Consider the following 12264-nt stretch of genomic DNA (forward strand, 5'->3'; position numbering starts at 1 on the left):
CCACCGGGGAAGTCCTACTCCTTAAGTGTTCAGGTGAGATTTCCGGCTGTTGCAGCCAGCAAGAGAGCCTGGGAAGGGCCACATTCTCAGGCGCCTGAATCACAGCCAAAGGACTTTCAGACCTTCAGGCATCAGGGCTCCAAATCTGCCTGATCCCGGGCTCCCCCAGCAGCCCTAACTGTGCAACCTGACCCAGTTGCTAAGCCTCATCGACCCAATGAAGATTCTGCATGTGGGGCCACAAGAGAATAGAGGACCTAAGCTACGTGAGAGCACCTAGCGTAGCACATGGCATAATAAGTGCTCAGTGAATTCTGACTTTCTTCCTTCATACAGCCCCCAGCTGTTCTCTCTGCTTCGGTCTCTCAGTGGGTGGACTTGAAGAGACGAAGGAGGGGTGCCTGGGTGGCTCAGTCGGTTGAGCGTCCGACTTCAGCTCAGGTCATGATCTCACACTTCGTGAGTTCGAGCCCCGCGTCCGGCTCTGTGCTGACAGCTCAGAGCCTGGAGCCCGCTTCAGATTCTGTGTCTCCCCCTCTCTCTGCCCCTCCCCTGCTCATGCTCGGTCTCTCTCTGTCTCAAAAATAAATAAAAACATTTAAAAATTTTTTAAAAAAAAAAGAAGAGACGAAGGAAAATTTAAAAAGAGGAATAAGGTGCAGGTGAAGGACTCACGTGCAAACCCTCACAGATATTCTTGGTGAATGATGAGGGGAGGGACATGAGGTGAGTGAGCTGAAAAGAGAAAAAAAGCACTCTCTGTCCCCAGGAAGACTCTTCTGGACACAGAGTCAAAGACAAATATGGAGTCAGAAATGAAGACCCAGGGAGTGGGAGTCCCCACTGGGTTCAGAAGTTGGCCCTTCCTTCCTGCCAGGGCTGCCAGGCAGGGGGAAACCGTGTGGTCTGCCGCAGTGGGATAACCCACTGGGGTGACCTAGATAGGGCCTTGGGTCCCTCTCTGCCTCCTCCAGCCTGGAGCTGAAAGTGTGTCATGGGGTGATGGGGCTGTTGTTACTCACCCCGGGGCCCCAATACTTGCCAGTGCATGGAAAGCACAGCTGAAGTGCGAACAAGGGGTGAGGACTTTCCATCTCACCCTGGACAGGGCCAGGTGGCCAACAGAGTTTCCTCCTCGAGTTCTCCCTGGTGTCCTCAGGTACCCTCCCCGCCCCAGCTCTCTCTTTCAGTCTCCTCCCTTCACCCCCCAGAGCTGTGTTTTTCCTTGAAGGTAGTGGCTAAAGGGGCCTTCGGGCAACCAGGCAGGCAGCAGGGGAGAAGTGCTAGGCTCTCAGGGATCATTCCTCACTCTGTGCTCCGTCTTCCAGAGCATTGCTTGCCTTCCCCTGTAATGACCCATGTCACTGATAGAAGGGACCCAAGAGAAAATTCAGTGTGGAGTCTGCTGAGGACTATGTGGCTCTGAGAATAAGGATGGTTGGAGATGCTTTGCGGTTTGAGATCCCCTTCTTCCACCTTCCAAATGGGCTAAGGTTGGGACAAGTGCATTCGGAGGCAGGAGGTGGGTGGGAATGCCACAGATGGCCTTCTCAGAGAGTAGAGGCCATAGGAATTGATTTGATTGTTTCAAGCAACCAGAAAAAGAATATTTTACCAACACTTCTTTACCAACCCTGAATTAAGACATACTAGCATCTCAGCATCTGTATTTGGCAGCACTAAAGGTTTACATTCTTTATTTTCTTCAGGCTCGAAATCAATTTTCAAACAGTCTCCTACATTTTTCCCACTGCCACGGGGTCCCTGGAGGCCGGGTCCCCAATATCTGGGCTGGGTCACACATTCCAGCCACGCAGTCGCTTTCCCCGGGACCGCAAGCGGCCCTCACCCCACCATCACAGCCCCAAAGAAGGTCTTCCCTCTCCTGTAGTCCACCATATCGGGGTGACTGATATTGACGTACACCCTCTCGCCCCTCCGGAGCTGTACCAGGCCCCCGAAGCCCACACTTGTGTACCAGAGAGGCCCGTACTCGTGCGTCCGGGACGGGTCCAAGACCGGGGTCACGGTCTCTGCGCCCTCCAGCAGCAGCTCGGGAGTCCCCGGTCCATACGCGCCCCCCGTCCGGTACAGCCGGCTGCGCAGCGTGACCGAGTGGTCAAGGAGGCCCCCGCCGGCAGGGGGCGCCCGACCCCGGTAGCCGACGTGACAGTAGAGGTAATAGAGGCCGTCCTGTGGGAGCGCCAGTCCCTCGGCGCCGGAGAACTGCGTCCCGCTCCTCAAAAACGCCTCTTCTTTCTTGGCCTCCCAGCCTAGCCCCTGCCCCTTCGTCCAAGCACCTGCGGAGAAACGGGCCTGTCGGCTCTCGGGAACCCCATCCCAGAGAAATGATCTAGGCCCGGGACTTCTGGGAGGGTGAGCATGAAGGAGAATGGGGACTTTTAACCCCCTGCAGGGACTCTCAACCTCCCACCCCCCCGCCCGAGCCGGGAGTGGGGGATGGTGGGGGGCGAAGGCCGTGGTGCCACCCCTGCAATGGTTATGACTAAGGGGACTAATAGCACCAGAGTGTGGGGTACGGGGCGCTGTGGTGGGGAGATCCAGGCCAGGTTTTGCCTGCTCCAGGAGGGAAGCAAGAAGCGAATAGGGGAGAAGGGTTAGGGACAAGCGGTGGTGAGGCAGGTCGGAAACACAGCCCCGCAATAACGGACCAAAGGGATTCGGGCGGGCAGAACTGCACCCTTGACTATCTATGAGATCCTTACCTATGAGGTGGGCAGCTGGGAGCCTGGAGCTGAAACCTGTTCCTGCCTCTTCCTCTGGCAGCACCTGTGTCCCTGGAAGGGGCGAAGAGTCCACGATTGGGGGCCAGGGTGGCCATCCATGCATGGTCCCCCTGAGAGGACCGGGCGCCAGGGCCCAAGGATGGGGCACCTGGATTCCGGGAGGAAAAGCTCTTCTGGGGGTGCAGATGAATGGGAGCTGGGCATCCCTGAAGGGCTGGAGCAGGGGAGGGGGTGATGGTCTGCTCTTACCCAATCGCTGCTGGGCCTGGGCCTGTGCCCCCGGGTCAGCCGTCCCTGTTACCTGGGTGGGTGGGGTCACAGTGCCCAGAGTTCAGTTTTAGCTGATGCCAACCCCACCCCTCCCAACATAAACCCAAGCTCCAGGCCTAGGGTTTTTCCTACCAGTCCCATCCCCAACATACATCTATCTCCCTGGAAGGGAGAACAAGCAGAACATGTGTACTTGGGCAGAGACAGAGGCCTGAGTATGTCTTGGGAGGAGGAGAACAGCCAGCCAGACGGCAAGGAAGGAGCTTGGAGATATCAGAACACAACAGCATCACAGGATCTTGGAAAGAGGGCCAGCAAAGAGACAGACAAGGCATCCCCACCGAGGACAGCCAGGCTAACTGAGCAGGATGGGGCAAGAGGCCCCCCAGGCATAGCCAGAGATAAGTGAGTCTCAGCCACATACAGCCCTCCTAGGGCTGGTTGCAGCTACTCACCTGTCCTCCCTGCTCTTGGGGCACCAAGGCCAGCACAGCCAGGACAGTGATAGGCACAGCCAGCAGCAGGGTCACCAGGGAGGTGGCTCCTGCCACAGCCAGCAGGAGGCAGCCCTTCCCCTGGGGCCTCCTACCCCGGCCCTCTAGCCCCAGTGTCCCCATGGAGACTGAGCCAGGGCCAGGGCAGGGGGGCTTTCATACCTCAGGGGTGGGGCCACCCCTTCCCCATAGACCCACACACCTGGCTGGGACTTTCCGCACACCCCTGCTCCCCTCACCCAGCTTCCTGTTTACCCAGAGCCGGGGTGGGGCAGCTGGATGCCCGGGTTCTCTGAACTGGGGAAGGAGTTGGGGTGAAGAGACAGGCTTGCAGGTTAGAGCTGGAGGGGGGCCTTAGAGATCATCTGGTTCAGCAGGGAGGGAAACTGAGGCCCAGGGAGGGAAGGCAGCTTACAGAAAGTCAGGCAACAAAGCTGCAATGAGAACACAGAAGTCCAGATTTCCAGGACAGTCTGCATTCTTCTACACCCCGGCGGTGGGTGCTGGAGGAAGGACTGTGTCCATGTCCTTGAGAACTTGAGGGATGGATGGCTGCGTTCCTGAAAAGAACTTATGCCCACACTGGACCAACCTCCTCCTTCCATTCCCTTGCTCATCCCTAACCCCGAGAGCCTGGTGAGCAGCAGAGTTCAGCCCGTCCACAGAAATAGCAGCTGAAAGGGGCCTCAGCCTCACCACTGACTATCATCTCGCTGAGGAGGGATGGAAATGAGCATCACCTCCCTTGCTACACAGAGTGTAGATAGGAGAGCGGTGAGGCATAGCCCCACCTCAAAGAGCCTTGCTGTCTAGCATGAGCCCCATCCATTCAATAGGTGAGACTAAATGTTTATGAATAAATGAAGAAAGGACAAGTGAATGAATGAGCAAAACAAAGCAGCAAGGATCCAACAAATGGTATGGTAGACAGTGCAGTGGGAGTTACAGGGAGGAAGGACCAGGTCCAAGGAAGTTGGAGGTGGTCCTAGATCATCGCCCCATCTCTGTCATTAAGTAATAATAATAATAATAATAATAATAATAATACTATTATACAAGTAGCAGTTAGCACATGGTTGCCACTGACCTACACACTTTATGCATAGAAATTCTTTTAATCCTGACACAAACCTTAAGAAACTGAGGCACAGAGAGGTTAAGGAACTTCTAGAAGGCCACACAGTAGTGGCAGAGTCAGGATTTGAACCCAGGCTGTCTGCCTCCAGAGCCCTGACCACAAGACAGTTTAAAAGCTGAGTGCTGACTTCAGATTTGTGCATTTTAGTGTATGTAAATCTTGCCTTCCTCAGCCCCCCAAAAAAGAAATGGGGAAACAAAAGCTTGACTCAAGTCAACGATAAGCATGGTAAAAAGGTTTAGAGGCAGGGGTGCCTGGGTGGCTCAGTTGATTGAGCGTCTGACTTTGGCTCAGGTCACGGTCTCACGGTTCATGAGTTCAGCCCTGCATCAGGCTCTCTGCTGTCAACACAGGGAGCCTGCTTCAGATCCTCTGTCACGTTCTCTCTGCCCCTCCCCTGCTTGCACAACACGCGCTCACTCTCTCTCAAAAATAAATAAACGTTTAAAAATTAGTTAACTTTTAAAAAGGTTTAGAGGTAAAACGTACTGATGTTTGCAACTTTGAAAGGTATCAAAAAATGAGATAGATAGGTATGTAATAAAGCACTATAGAAAATGTCGGTTTTAGAGTCTACGTGGTAGGGATATGTTCACTGTAAAATTGTCTCAATTTTGTTCTGTTTGAGCATTTTAATAATAATAAAATGTGTTAAAATTTTTTCAAAAACAACCCTAAATATTGCCCACCATCCAGCATGGGGAACCTTGTGGGGGGGTGGGGGGAGGGGGAAGAAATGCCAGGAAGTTTCTGAATTTGAAGAAGGAAATGCAAATGCATGTGGACCCAAGCATCAGACATCCTCTTTTTCCTCTTGCCTCCACATGAGGTCCCCAGTCTTCACCCTCCTCAAGAACTGGGTGCGCAGTCCCTCCAGCACCCATCTCCCTCTCCATCTCAGTACCACTAAGAGGCCTTCATCCAGGTCTCTGTCCAGAAGTTTTTGGATCACTGCCCTTATTTTTGTGCTCAACCGCAGAATGCTGCCTCCTACAAGAAGTCCACCTAGATTGTCCACACTTCCTTTCCCAACACCGACTCGCCATCAGCTTTCTGTCCTAGACTATCAGCAGTACTCATGTACATCTAGTCTCTCGTCTGTCTACTGGTCTGTCTACCAGCAGGCCGCAGACTCTGGATAAGCCGGGAGAGAGTAGGAACCCTGGGGAGCAGGGGGGGGGGGGGGGAGGGGGGAGGGGGAGGGGAGGCAGTCACTCCCCACAGTGAGGTGAAGCTGAGGGAAGAGAGTACGGCTTTGAGGTTCCCGGGGCCCTGGAGTCATCTGCTGTCCAGCCTCTGCCTCTGCTCCCTAAATAATTTAATACAATCCACTTCTGCCCCACTTCTCTTCATGGCTACCTCAGGCTCTCTCCTCTCCACCTGTGTTTCTGTTCCCCAATCCAACCACACGCATACCCCCAGCATTCTTCTTGAACCCAGGAGGGTCCCAGTTTCTAGACCCTGGTCAGTGCAGCTGGCTCTGGTGTGAAGTCAGCTACCCCCTCTTTGTCCTCAAACAGGAACCAGTGGTTACGGGGCAGGAAGTGCCTGAGGGGAAGTTATGGGGCCCAGACACTCCTCCATGCCCTACTTCAGCCCTAGCAGTATCTGCCCGTGGGAAGTGGCTCTCCACCCGAATTGGGCCCTGCTCTCCTGAGTGGCTCTGGGGCTGGGGGAGCGGCCCCAACTGCCAGGTAGTCCTGGACACCACCCTCCCTGTTTTTCACGGGTCCACACACACACTCAAAACCGTGTTTCCTCCTCCTCCAACAGCCACTCACCAGAACCTAAAACCATCCCGTGCTGGAGAGGCCCCTATGAACTACCCGGTCAGCCGAGGGCAGAGGAATAGGGGTATATGCTGGGGCTGACACAGCTGGCTTTGAACCCCAGCTCTGCCACTTCTGGGCTGGACCTCCTTGTAAGTAAGAGTCTGAACTCAAGCCTGAGGTTCCCCACCAGGGAAACAGGCACCGTAGTACCCCACGTTGTGGGGATTCGCAGTGACAAATGGAAAGTGCCCGGTTCAGGGTTGGCACATAAGTGGGGCTCCTCAGCCCTGGAACAATTGTAACAGAGGGCCCCGCACTTCACAGATGAGGAACTTGAGGCACGTGACTCTCCCCGGGCCATTTAGCCTAGCAGAGCAGGGACCAGGTTTCCTGACTTCCAGGCCAGTCTTCAGTGCTCGACCTAATGGCAGCTTGTAAGGAATGGAAAGAGGGTAAGGGAGCCCTCTGCACAGGGGAGGGTTGTGGGTAAACAGCAGTGTGTGCGTTCATGAGTAGGTGGTCAGAGGACACTCGGTCCAGGTGGGCAGGGGACCTCATGGGGAGGCCCAGAGACGGCACAGATGGCAGTGGGAAGCCTCTGAGGGGCCGGTGGTCATGGGTGTGGGTGAGGTAACAGGTGAGAGGTGGGCACCTCTGGTAGGAGGTGAGATAAACCAGATCCGGATGAAGAATCTGAGTCTGCTTTTCTGCCTCTAACGCTGTTGGATAGGGAAGCTGAGATACCCTCGGCCAACCAGGAGGATGGGGGAAGCTGAAGGGAGAAATGGGTCCCTGATACCTACCCCTTCTCGCCGCAGGTATATGCCTTTACCTATTTGGCAGCAGCCTGGGGCTGGGGGGGCTCCTGCTCCTGGCTGTGGTCGTTCTGTCTGCCTGTCTGTGTCGGCTCCATCGGAAAGGTGAGCCCCAGCCTCACCTCCCTCATTCGCCCACCACAATGCCCCGTGTTGCCCCCACGCACCCCCTCTCCCGCTGCTTTCCCAGAAGGCCCCGTCAATTCCCACACACCCTGGGAGAGGAGGGTGGGAGAGAGGGGAGGACGGTGTCCAAAGAGAGAGGCAGGCGGGCGTTTGGTTTGGGCCATGGGAACCACCGAGATGTCAGCAAGTGAGGCAACACCGCTGGGGTTGGGAGAGTGATGGGGGAAGGGGGGGGGGCCCTGCTGAGTTTCTTCTTTTCTTCCAGTGAGGAGGCTGGAGAGGAGCTGGGTGAGTCCGCGGGCGGGGGAGTGGGTGATGGGGACGAGCAGGCTGAGGGCTGAGAAGGGAGAGCAAGAGAAGAGAGGGAACACAGGGGCACAAGAGAGCCAGAGACACAGAGAAAAAAAGGGGGAGAAAAAGAGAAATAAGGATGAGAAGAAAAGCAGAGAGAAAGTGTATAGAGAAAGGAAAAGGTAATAAGAAAGGAGAAAGTGTGGAAGCAGTGAGAGAGACAGAGAGTGAGAGAGAAAATCAGATGGAGAAGGAGAGAGATGCAGGGGGAGGGAAAAAGAGAGAGAATAATGACAACAGAGATGCAGGGAGGAAGGCAATGAGAGAAATGAGAAGGAGTTTAGGCTGGCAGAGACAGAGGGCAGGGGGCACTGAGGAGGCAATGAGGTACAGCGGGGTGGGCAGCAGCACAAGGAAGGACCCAGGGGAGGGGGCTCCTCCGGTGACCTCCCAGCAGCACCTTCTACCCCCGCCCCAGGCCCAGCTCTCAGAGCAAGAGCTCCACTACGCATCTCTGCTGTCCGTGCCTTGCCGTGAGGGGCCTGGCCTCAGCCAAAGGGAAGGCTCCAAGGAGGACCCCAGCAGCGACTATGCCTGCATTGCCAAGAACTAATCCACCTGAGCTCCCCCAAACGCCTTCCCCCAACCCAGGACTGTGGCCCACCCAGTAAAGACCGTGGTCTCACCACCTTCTGTGCCTTGGGGTTCTCCGTTCAACTCAACTCAGTCCCATTTCAGCATGACCGCCATCAAAACTTAAGCAAGGTTATCTTCCCACCCACTCTGGGGTCGAGTAGTGATTTCTCGGGTGTTTAGGAACCCAAGCTTCCCTGAAGGCCAGAAAGAGTACATGTGTGAGCCTGGCTGGAATGGGGAGTTAACAGGTGGGGCTAATCCGATCCCATATGCCCCATTTCTCAGGAGAATCAGACCTAGCCCCCTGCACCTCAGAGAGGTGGAGGTGTTGAGTCCTGGATGGTGATGGGAGAGGCTCCAGACACAATTACTGGGAAGGTCGCTCCTTGGACCTTTCCAGGCCAGGCTTGGCAGAAGGGAGAGTTAGGAAGAGTCAGGGGACCCCAGAGAGGGACATTTTTGGGTACCTGGAGAATGGAAAAGGAAAAACATGAGACTCATAAGGAGTTAGTGGTGGGGCAGAGAAGGATTTATTGGGGTCTCTTGAAGAGGGTTGGGATGGCTGAGGTCTCGAATCACTCATCAGAGGCCATCTGAGGAGTGGCAGCATGTTCCCAGGTGACAGTGGCCTGCAGGAGAGACAACAGGGGTTGCCCATCACCACAGCCCTCCTCTTCCTGGTCTCTGTCTCCCCCTCCTCCAGCTCTCTTCCACCATTGCCCTGGCCCCATTCCTTACATTTGCCTTGGTAATAGATGGTGCTGCCCATGGCCACAGAGATAAAGCTGAAGGCATAGAATGCCGCCCGAAGGAGGAGGACAGTGCTGGCCCCCAGCCAAGGAGGTCCTGAATGTAGGCGGTAGAAGGAAGGTCTTGGTAAGGGGGGGCCTCAGGAAGAAGCATGCACAGGCTCAGGGAGGGACAGAGAGCAGGAGGCCTCAGGGAAAGATTCCCAACTTCCGGGGAGAGGGGCCTCCCACCTCACCTTTTTCTATCACCAGCAGAGTCCCATTCCCTGTTCCAGCACCAAGACCCAGCACCTCCACCCTGCACACGTAGACTCCAGTGTCACAGTCTTGGGTATCCCAGATGTGCAGCTCAGCCTGGTGGTCACAGAGGAAACGGGAAGAGGCAAGAGGGGCCAGGCGGCCCCTGAACTCTGGCGTCTCATTCCTCACTTCCTTCCCTGGGGCCACCTTGTCCCGGTACCACGCGACAGAGCCAATGGCCAGTCTCCCTCTGCTGGCATTGAAGGAGCAGGGCAAGAGGGCAGCAGAGCCCTCCTGGGTGCGAATCTCAGGGGGCTGGAACACCCAGAGAACACAGGATCCTGGCAGGCAGAGAGAAGACCCAGAGAAATGCCTCCCCACTTACAGTAAAGAGAAAGGACCAAGAGCTTGCCGTAGAATATCCCAGCTGTGTCCCCAACTCACGGAGGACCCAGAGGGCCAAGCACTTTGGTACCTCATGAAACCCTTTTCTCTCCACCAGGCTAATTTCTTAACATTGCTTACTTAAATAGTTTTTCGGGGGCACCTGGGTGGCTCAGTCACTTGAACATCTAACTTTTGATTTTGACACAGACCCAGGGTCATGGGATGGAGCCCCCACGTCGTGCTCTGTGCTGAGTGTGGAGCCTGCTTAAGATTCTCTCTCCCCCCACCTCTCTCTCTCCCTCTGTCCCTTTTCCCTGATCAATCATGCTCTCTCTCTAAAATAAATAAATATTGGCGCACCTGGGTGGCTCAGTCAGTTAAGCACCTGACTCTTGGTTTCAGCTCAGGTCATGATCTCACAGTTCGTGAGTTCAAGCCCCATGTGGGGCTCTGCACTGACAGTGCAGAGCCTGCTTGGGATTCTCACTCTATCTCTCTCTCTGCCCCTCCCCTGCTCATGCTCTCTCTCTCTCTCTCTCTCAAAATAAATAAACCTTAACAAAATATTTAAAATAAATAAATAATAAAAATTAGTTTTTCAAATTCTTTCTTATACCAACTGTCATCCTTGCCCCCTCCCATCACTCCCCTGCTACATTCACTAGTAGGTTCTTGCTGAAATTTAACCTGTCACGTTAAAATTGAAGTTCACTGATGAACGTGGCTCCCTAGTTAACTAATAATTAACTATATTATTCCAGGTATTATTTTCACACCAGTGACATACTATATATAGTACACCACCCTTGCTACTTTGTTTTTTGTTAAAGAGCATTAACTAATTAAGTCTTCTGGTGACGACGTGGCTATAATTGATGAAAATCCCTATCTAACTCATCCAAATTGATGAATTAAACCAATTAGTAAAATCTCCAATTGGATTCTCTAGTTGATGAAATTCACCTGCCATTCTTCTATTTCAGAAGTTCTCAAATTTGAGAGCACATGGGAATCACCCAGAGTGTTTGTTCAAATAGATTCCTGGGCCCTACCCCCAGAGACATTTACTCAGTGGTTTTAGAGTAGGGCCTGAGAATTTGCCCCAGGTTCCCAGCTGATGCTAAAACTTTGGGTCTGGAGTCCACACTGCATGTAGTTAATGGATATGGCTCATAGTTAAAGTCTCTCAGTTAATTAAAATCAGTTTCATTAAGAAACTTCCCTTAGAGTTAATTAGGTCTCCCAAACTCCTAATTACATCTAGACCCTAGATAATAAGACTTGTTTAATAGGCTTATTAAGCTCATCAAATTAAAATTGACCCCTTCAGAAAAAAAATTCACCTCTTCCTTCTTTAAGCCCTTTATGCTAGTTCTTTCAACTTTATCTTCCTAGGGTGGCAGCTGAGAAGAAAGGGCCTCTGGGATGGAAGCTGGGGAGTGACGCTCCCAGCGGACAACACGGAGACATGGAGGGAATTGTGAACTGGGGGGTGTCCGCGTTGCATCAGCTTTACGGAGGGCCCCACCTGCTCCCAGTTTCCTTTCCTGGCCACTCCCCTCAGGCCTCCAGGTCAGCCTCCCCCCATCCCCCCTCCTCCCAGCCGCACACCCCCTCAGGGTTCTGGGAGAAAGCCCTCTCACCTGGATGGACCATGATAACGATGAGCAACAGCATCCGGGGCATGTCAGAGGGTGTTTGTTTCAATTGGCGAGGGGGACCTGAGCGGTAAGCTCTGGGTGGAGAAAGAACAACCTACTACTCGTGGCCAGGGTTGCCAGATGGAGGTGGGGAGCTTCCTATGACACACGGGACTCTCACATCACTTGTCAAAGACCTCAACTGCCTAGGACCTCAGGCATCAAATTCTTGCCTCCCTGAGGAGAGAGGATGCTGCTAATGGCAGTATCTGGGTCACTAGGAGGTAGGGGCAAAACATGGTCAAGTGACCCAAGTGTTTGAGGGCTAGGGTGGGGCTTAGATGGCTGCTAACACGAGAGTGGGTGGGTGAGACCAGGATGTGGTTCCCCTATCTTCTGAGGTTCAAGAAGACCAACGCTTTACTCAGAATAAGGCTCCAGAAACCCTCCTGGGCTCAGAGCTAACCTACTTCCCTTCATCTTGGCTCAGCAGTGCCCAGGCCCATCCCATCTGTTCCCTTTAGGCTGGCCCTCCCCCAAGGCTGCTCTAGAAATTCTATAATGGAGGGGATTAGGAGAAGCAAGCTGGTTGGTGGTGGCAGCAGGTGGTTGCTAGGGTCTTTGTTTGGAAGGTTCATTTGCATAGCAATCAACCTGTTTTACTTAGATTGTGTGGACTTGGGTGGTTTGGCCAAGTGCAAGGGATGGAGAGATTTGTACTCTTTCATATTCAGGTCTCCATTAAAGGAATATACCTCTCGCTGAGGGCTGCTTTACCCTATTGTGTTCTGCAAGCACTTATCACCCACCAGTAAACCGACTCATTTATTATTTTATTCACTACTTAGCTAGCATTTCTTGAGAAACTACCAAGTGCTCATTACATGAAAAATACTCTTACAGACGAAGGAAAGACATTGAGTTCATAACTCCAGGGTTATATAGGGAATGGTACAAGA

General features: G+C 53.6%; 3 protein-coding genes across 6 annotated transcripts; 1 reads left to right on the plus strand and 2 right to left on the minus strand.

The window, feature by feature from the left end:
- Window positions 1–1650: 1650 nt before the first annotated feature.
- Window positions 1651–4074, minus strand: LTB (lymphotoxin beta). Of its 2 annotated transcripts, XM_045497627.1 has the most exons (4): window positions 3473–3733; window positions 2997–3048; window positions 2727–2798; window positions 1651–2300 (listed from the first exon to the last, which is right to left on the minus strand). In XM_045497627.1, the coding sequence occupies exons 1-4, from the start codon at window positions 3632–3634 to the stop codon at window positions 1846–1848; spliced, it is 741 nt and encodes a 246-aa protein (XP_045353583.1). In that variant the 5' UTR covers window positions 3635–3733; the 3' UTR covers window positions 1651–1845. The 2 variants fall into 2 exon arrangements, with proteins under 2 accessions (XP_045353583.1, XP_045353584.1); XM_045497628.1 differs by lacking the exon at window positions 2997–3048 and having other exon boundaries at window positions 2189–2300; window positions 3473–4074.
- Window positions 4075–6739: 2665 nt separating this feature from the next.
- LST1 (leukocyte specific transcript 1) lies at window positions 6740–8341 on the plus strand. 2 transcript variants are annotated; one of them, XM_045497631.1, is made up of 4 exons: window positions 6740–6873; window positions 7240–7341; window positions 7628–7650; window positions 8111–8341. In XM_045497631.1, the coding sequence occupies exons 1-4, from the start codon at window positions 6846–6848 to the stop codon at window positions 8264–8266; spliced, it is 309 nt and encodes a 102-aa protein (XP_045353587.1). In that variant the 5' UTR covers window positions 6740–6845; the 3' UTR covers window positions 8267–8341. The 2 variants fall into 2 exon arrangements, with proteins under 2 accessions (XP_045353587.1, XP_045353588.1); XM_045497632.1 differs by having other exon boundaries at window positions 6741–6873; window positions 8132–8341.
- A 455-nt stretch (window positions 8342–8796) lies between these two features.
- On the minus strand, window positions 8797–11854 carry NCR3 (natural cytotoxicity triggering receptor 3). Of its 2 annotated transcripts, XM_045497629.1 has the most exons (4): window positions 11309–11847; window positions 9275–9619; window positions 9028–9135; window positions 8797–8918 (listed from the first exon to the last, which is right to left on the minus strand). In XM_045497629.1, the coding sequence occupies exons 1-4, from the start codon at window positions 11349–11351 to the stop codon at window positions 8872–8874; spliced, it is 543 nt and encodes a 180-aa protein (XP_045353585.1). In that variant the 5' UTR covers window positions 11352–11847; the 3' UTR covers window positions 8797–8871. The 2 variants fall into 2 exon arrangements, with proteins under 2 accessions (XP_045353585.1, XP_045353586.1); XM_045497630.1 differs by lacking the exon at window positions 9028–9135 and having other exon boundaries at window positions 11309–11854.
- Window positions 11855–12264: the final 410 nt, after the last annotated feature.

This window comes from Leopardus geoffroyi, chromosome B2 (assembly GCF_018350155.1).
Source record: "Leopardus geoffroyi isolate Oge1 chromosome B2, O.geoffroyi_Oge1_pat1.0, whole genome shotgun sequence".
Classification (NCBI taxonomy): Eukaryota; Metazoa; Chordata; class Mammalia; order Carnivora; family Felidae; genus Leopardus; species Leopardus geoffroyi.

Bases quoted from the DNA above. Each gene is read 5' to 3' on its own strand.
- LTB (XM_045497627.1), bottom strand. From the start codon at position 3,634: ATGGGGACACTGGGGCTAGAGGGCCGGGGTAGGAGGCCCCAGGGGAAG. The intron at 2,799-2,996 runs GTAAGAGCAGAC...CGCCCCTTCCAG, and splicing joins CCAGGCCCAGCAGCGATTGG to GGACACAGGTGCTGCCAGAG. The intron at 2,301-2,726 runs GTAAGGATCTCA...GTTTCTCCGCAG, and splicing joins CCCAGCTGCCCACCTCATAG to GTGCTTGGACGAAGGGGCAG.
- LST1 (XM_045497631.1), top strand. From the start codon at position 6,846: ATGGCAGCTTGTAAGGAATGGAAAGAGG. The intron at 7,342-7,627 runs GTGAGCCCCAGC...CTTTTCTTCCAG, and splicing joins GTGTCGGCTCCATCGGAAAG to TGAGGAGGCTGGAGAGGAGC. The intron at 7,651-8,110 runs GTGAGTCCGCGG...ACCTCCCAGCAG, and splicing joins GGAGGCTGGAGAGGAGCTGG to CACCTTCTACCCCCGCCCCA.
- NCR3 (XM_045497629.1), bottom strand. From the start codon at position 11,351: ATGCCCCGGATGCTGTTGCTCATCGTTATCATGGTCCATCCAG. The intron at 9,136-9,274 runs GTGAGGTGGGAG...GCCTACATTCAG, and splicing joins TCTGCTGGTGATAGAAAAAG to GACCTCCTTGGCTGGGGGCC. The intron at 8,919-9,027 runs GTAAGGAATGGG...TCTCTCCTGCAG, and splicing joins CATCTATTACCAAGGCAAAT to GCCACTGTCACCTGGGAACA.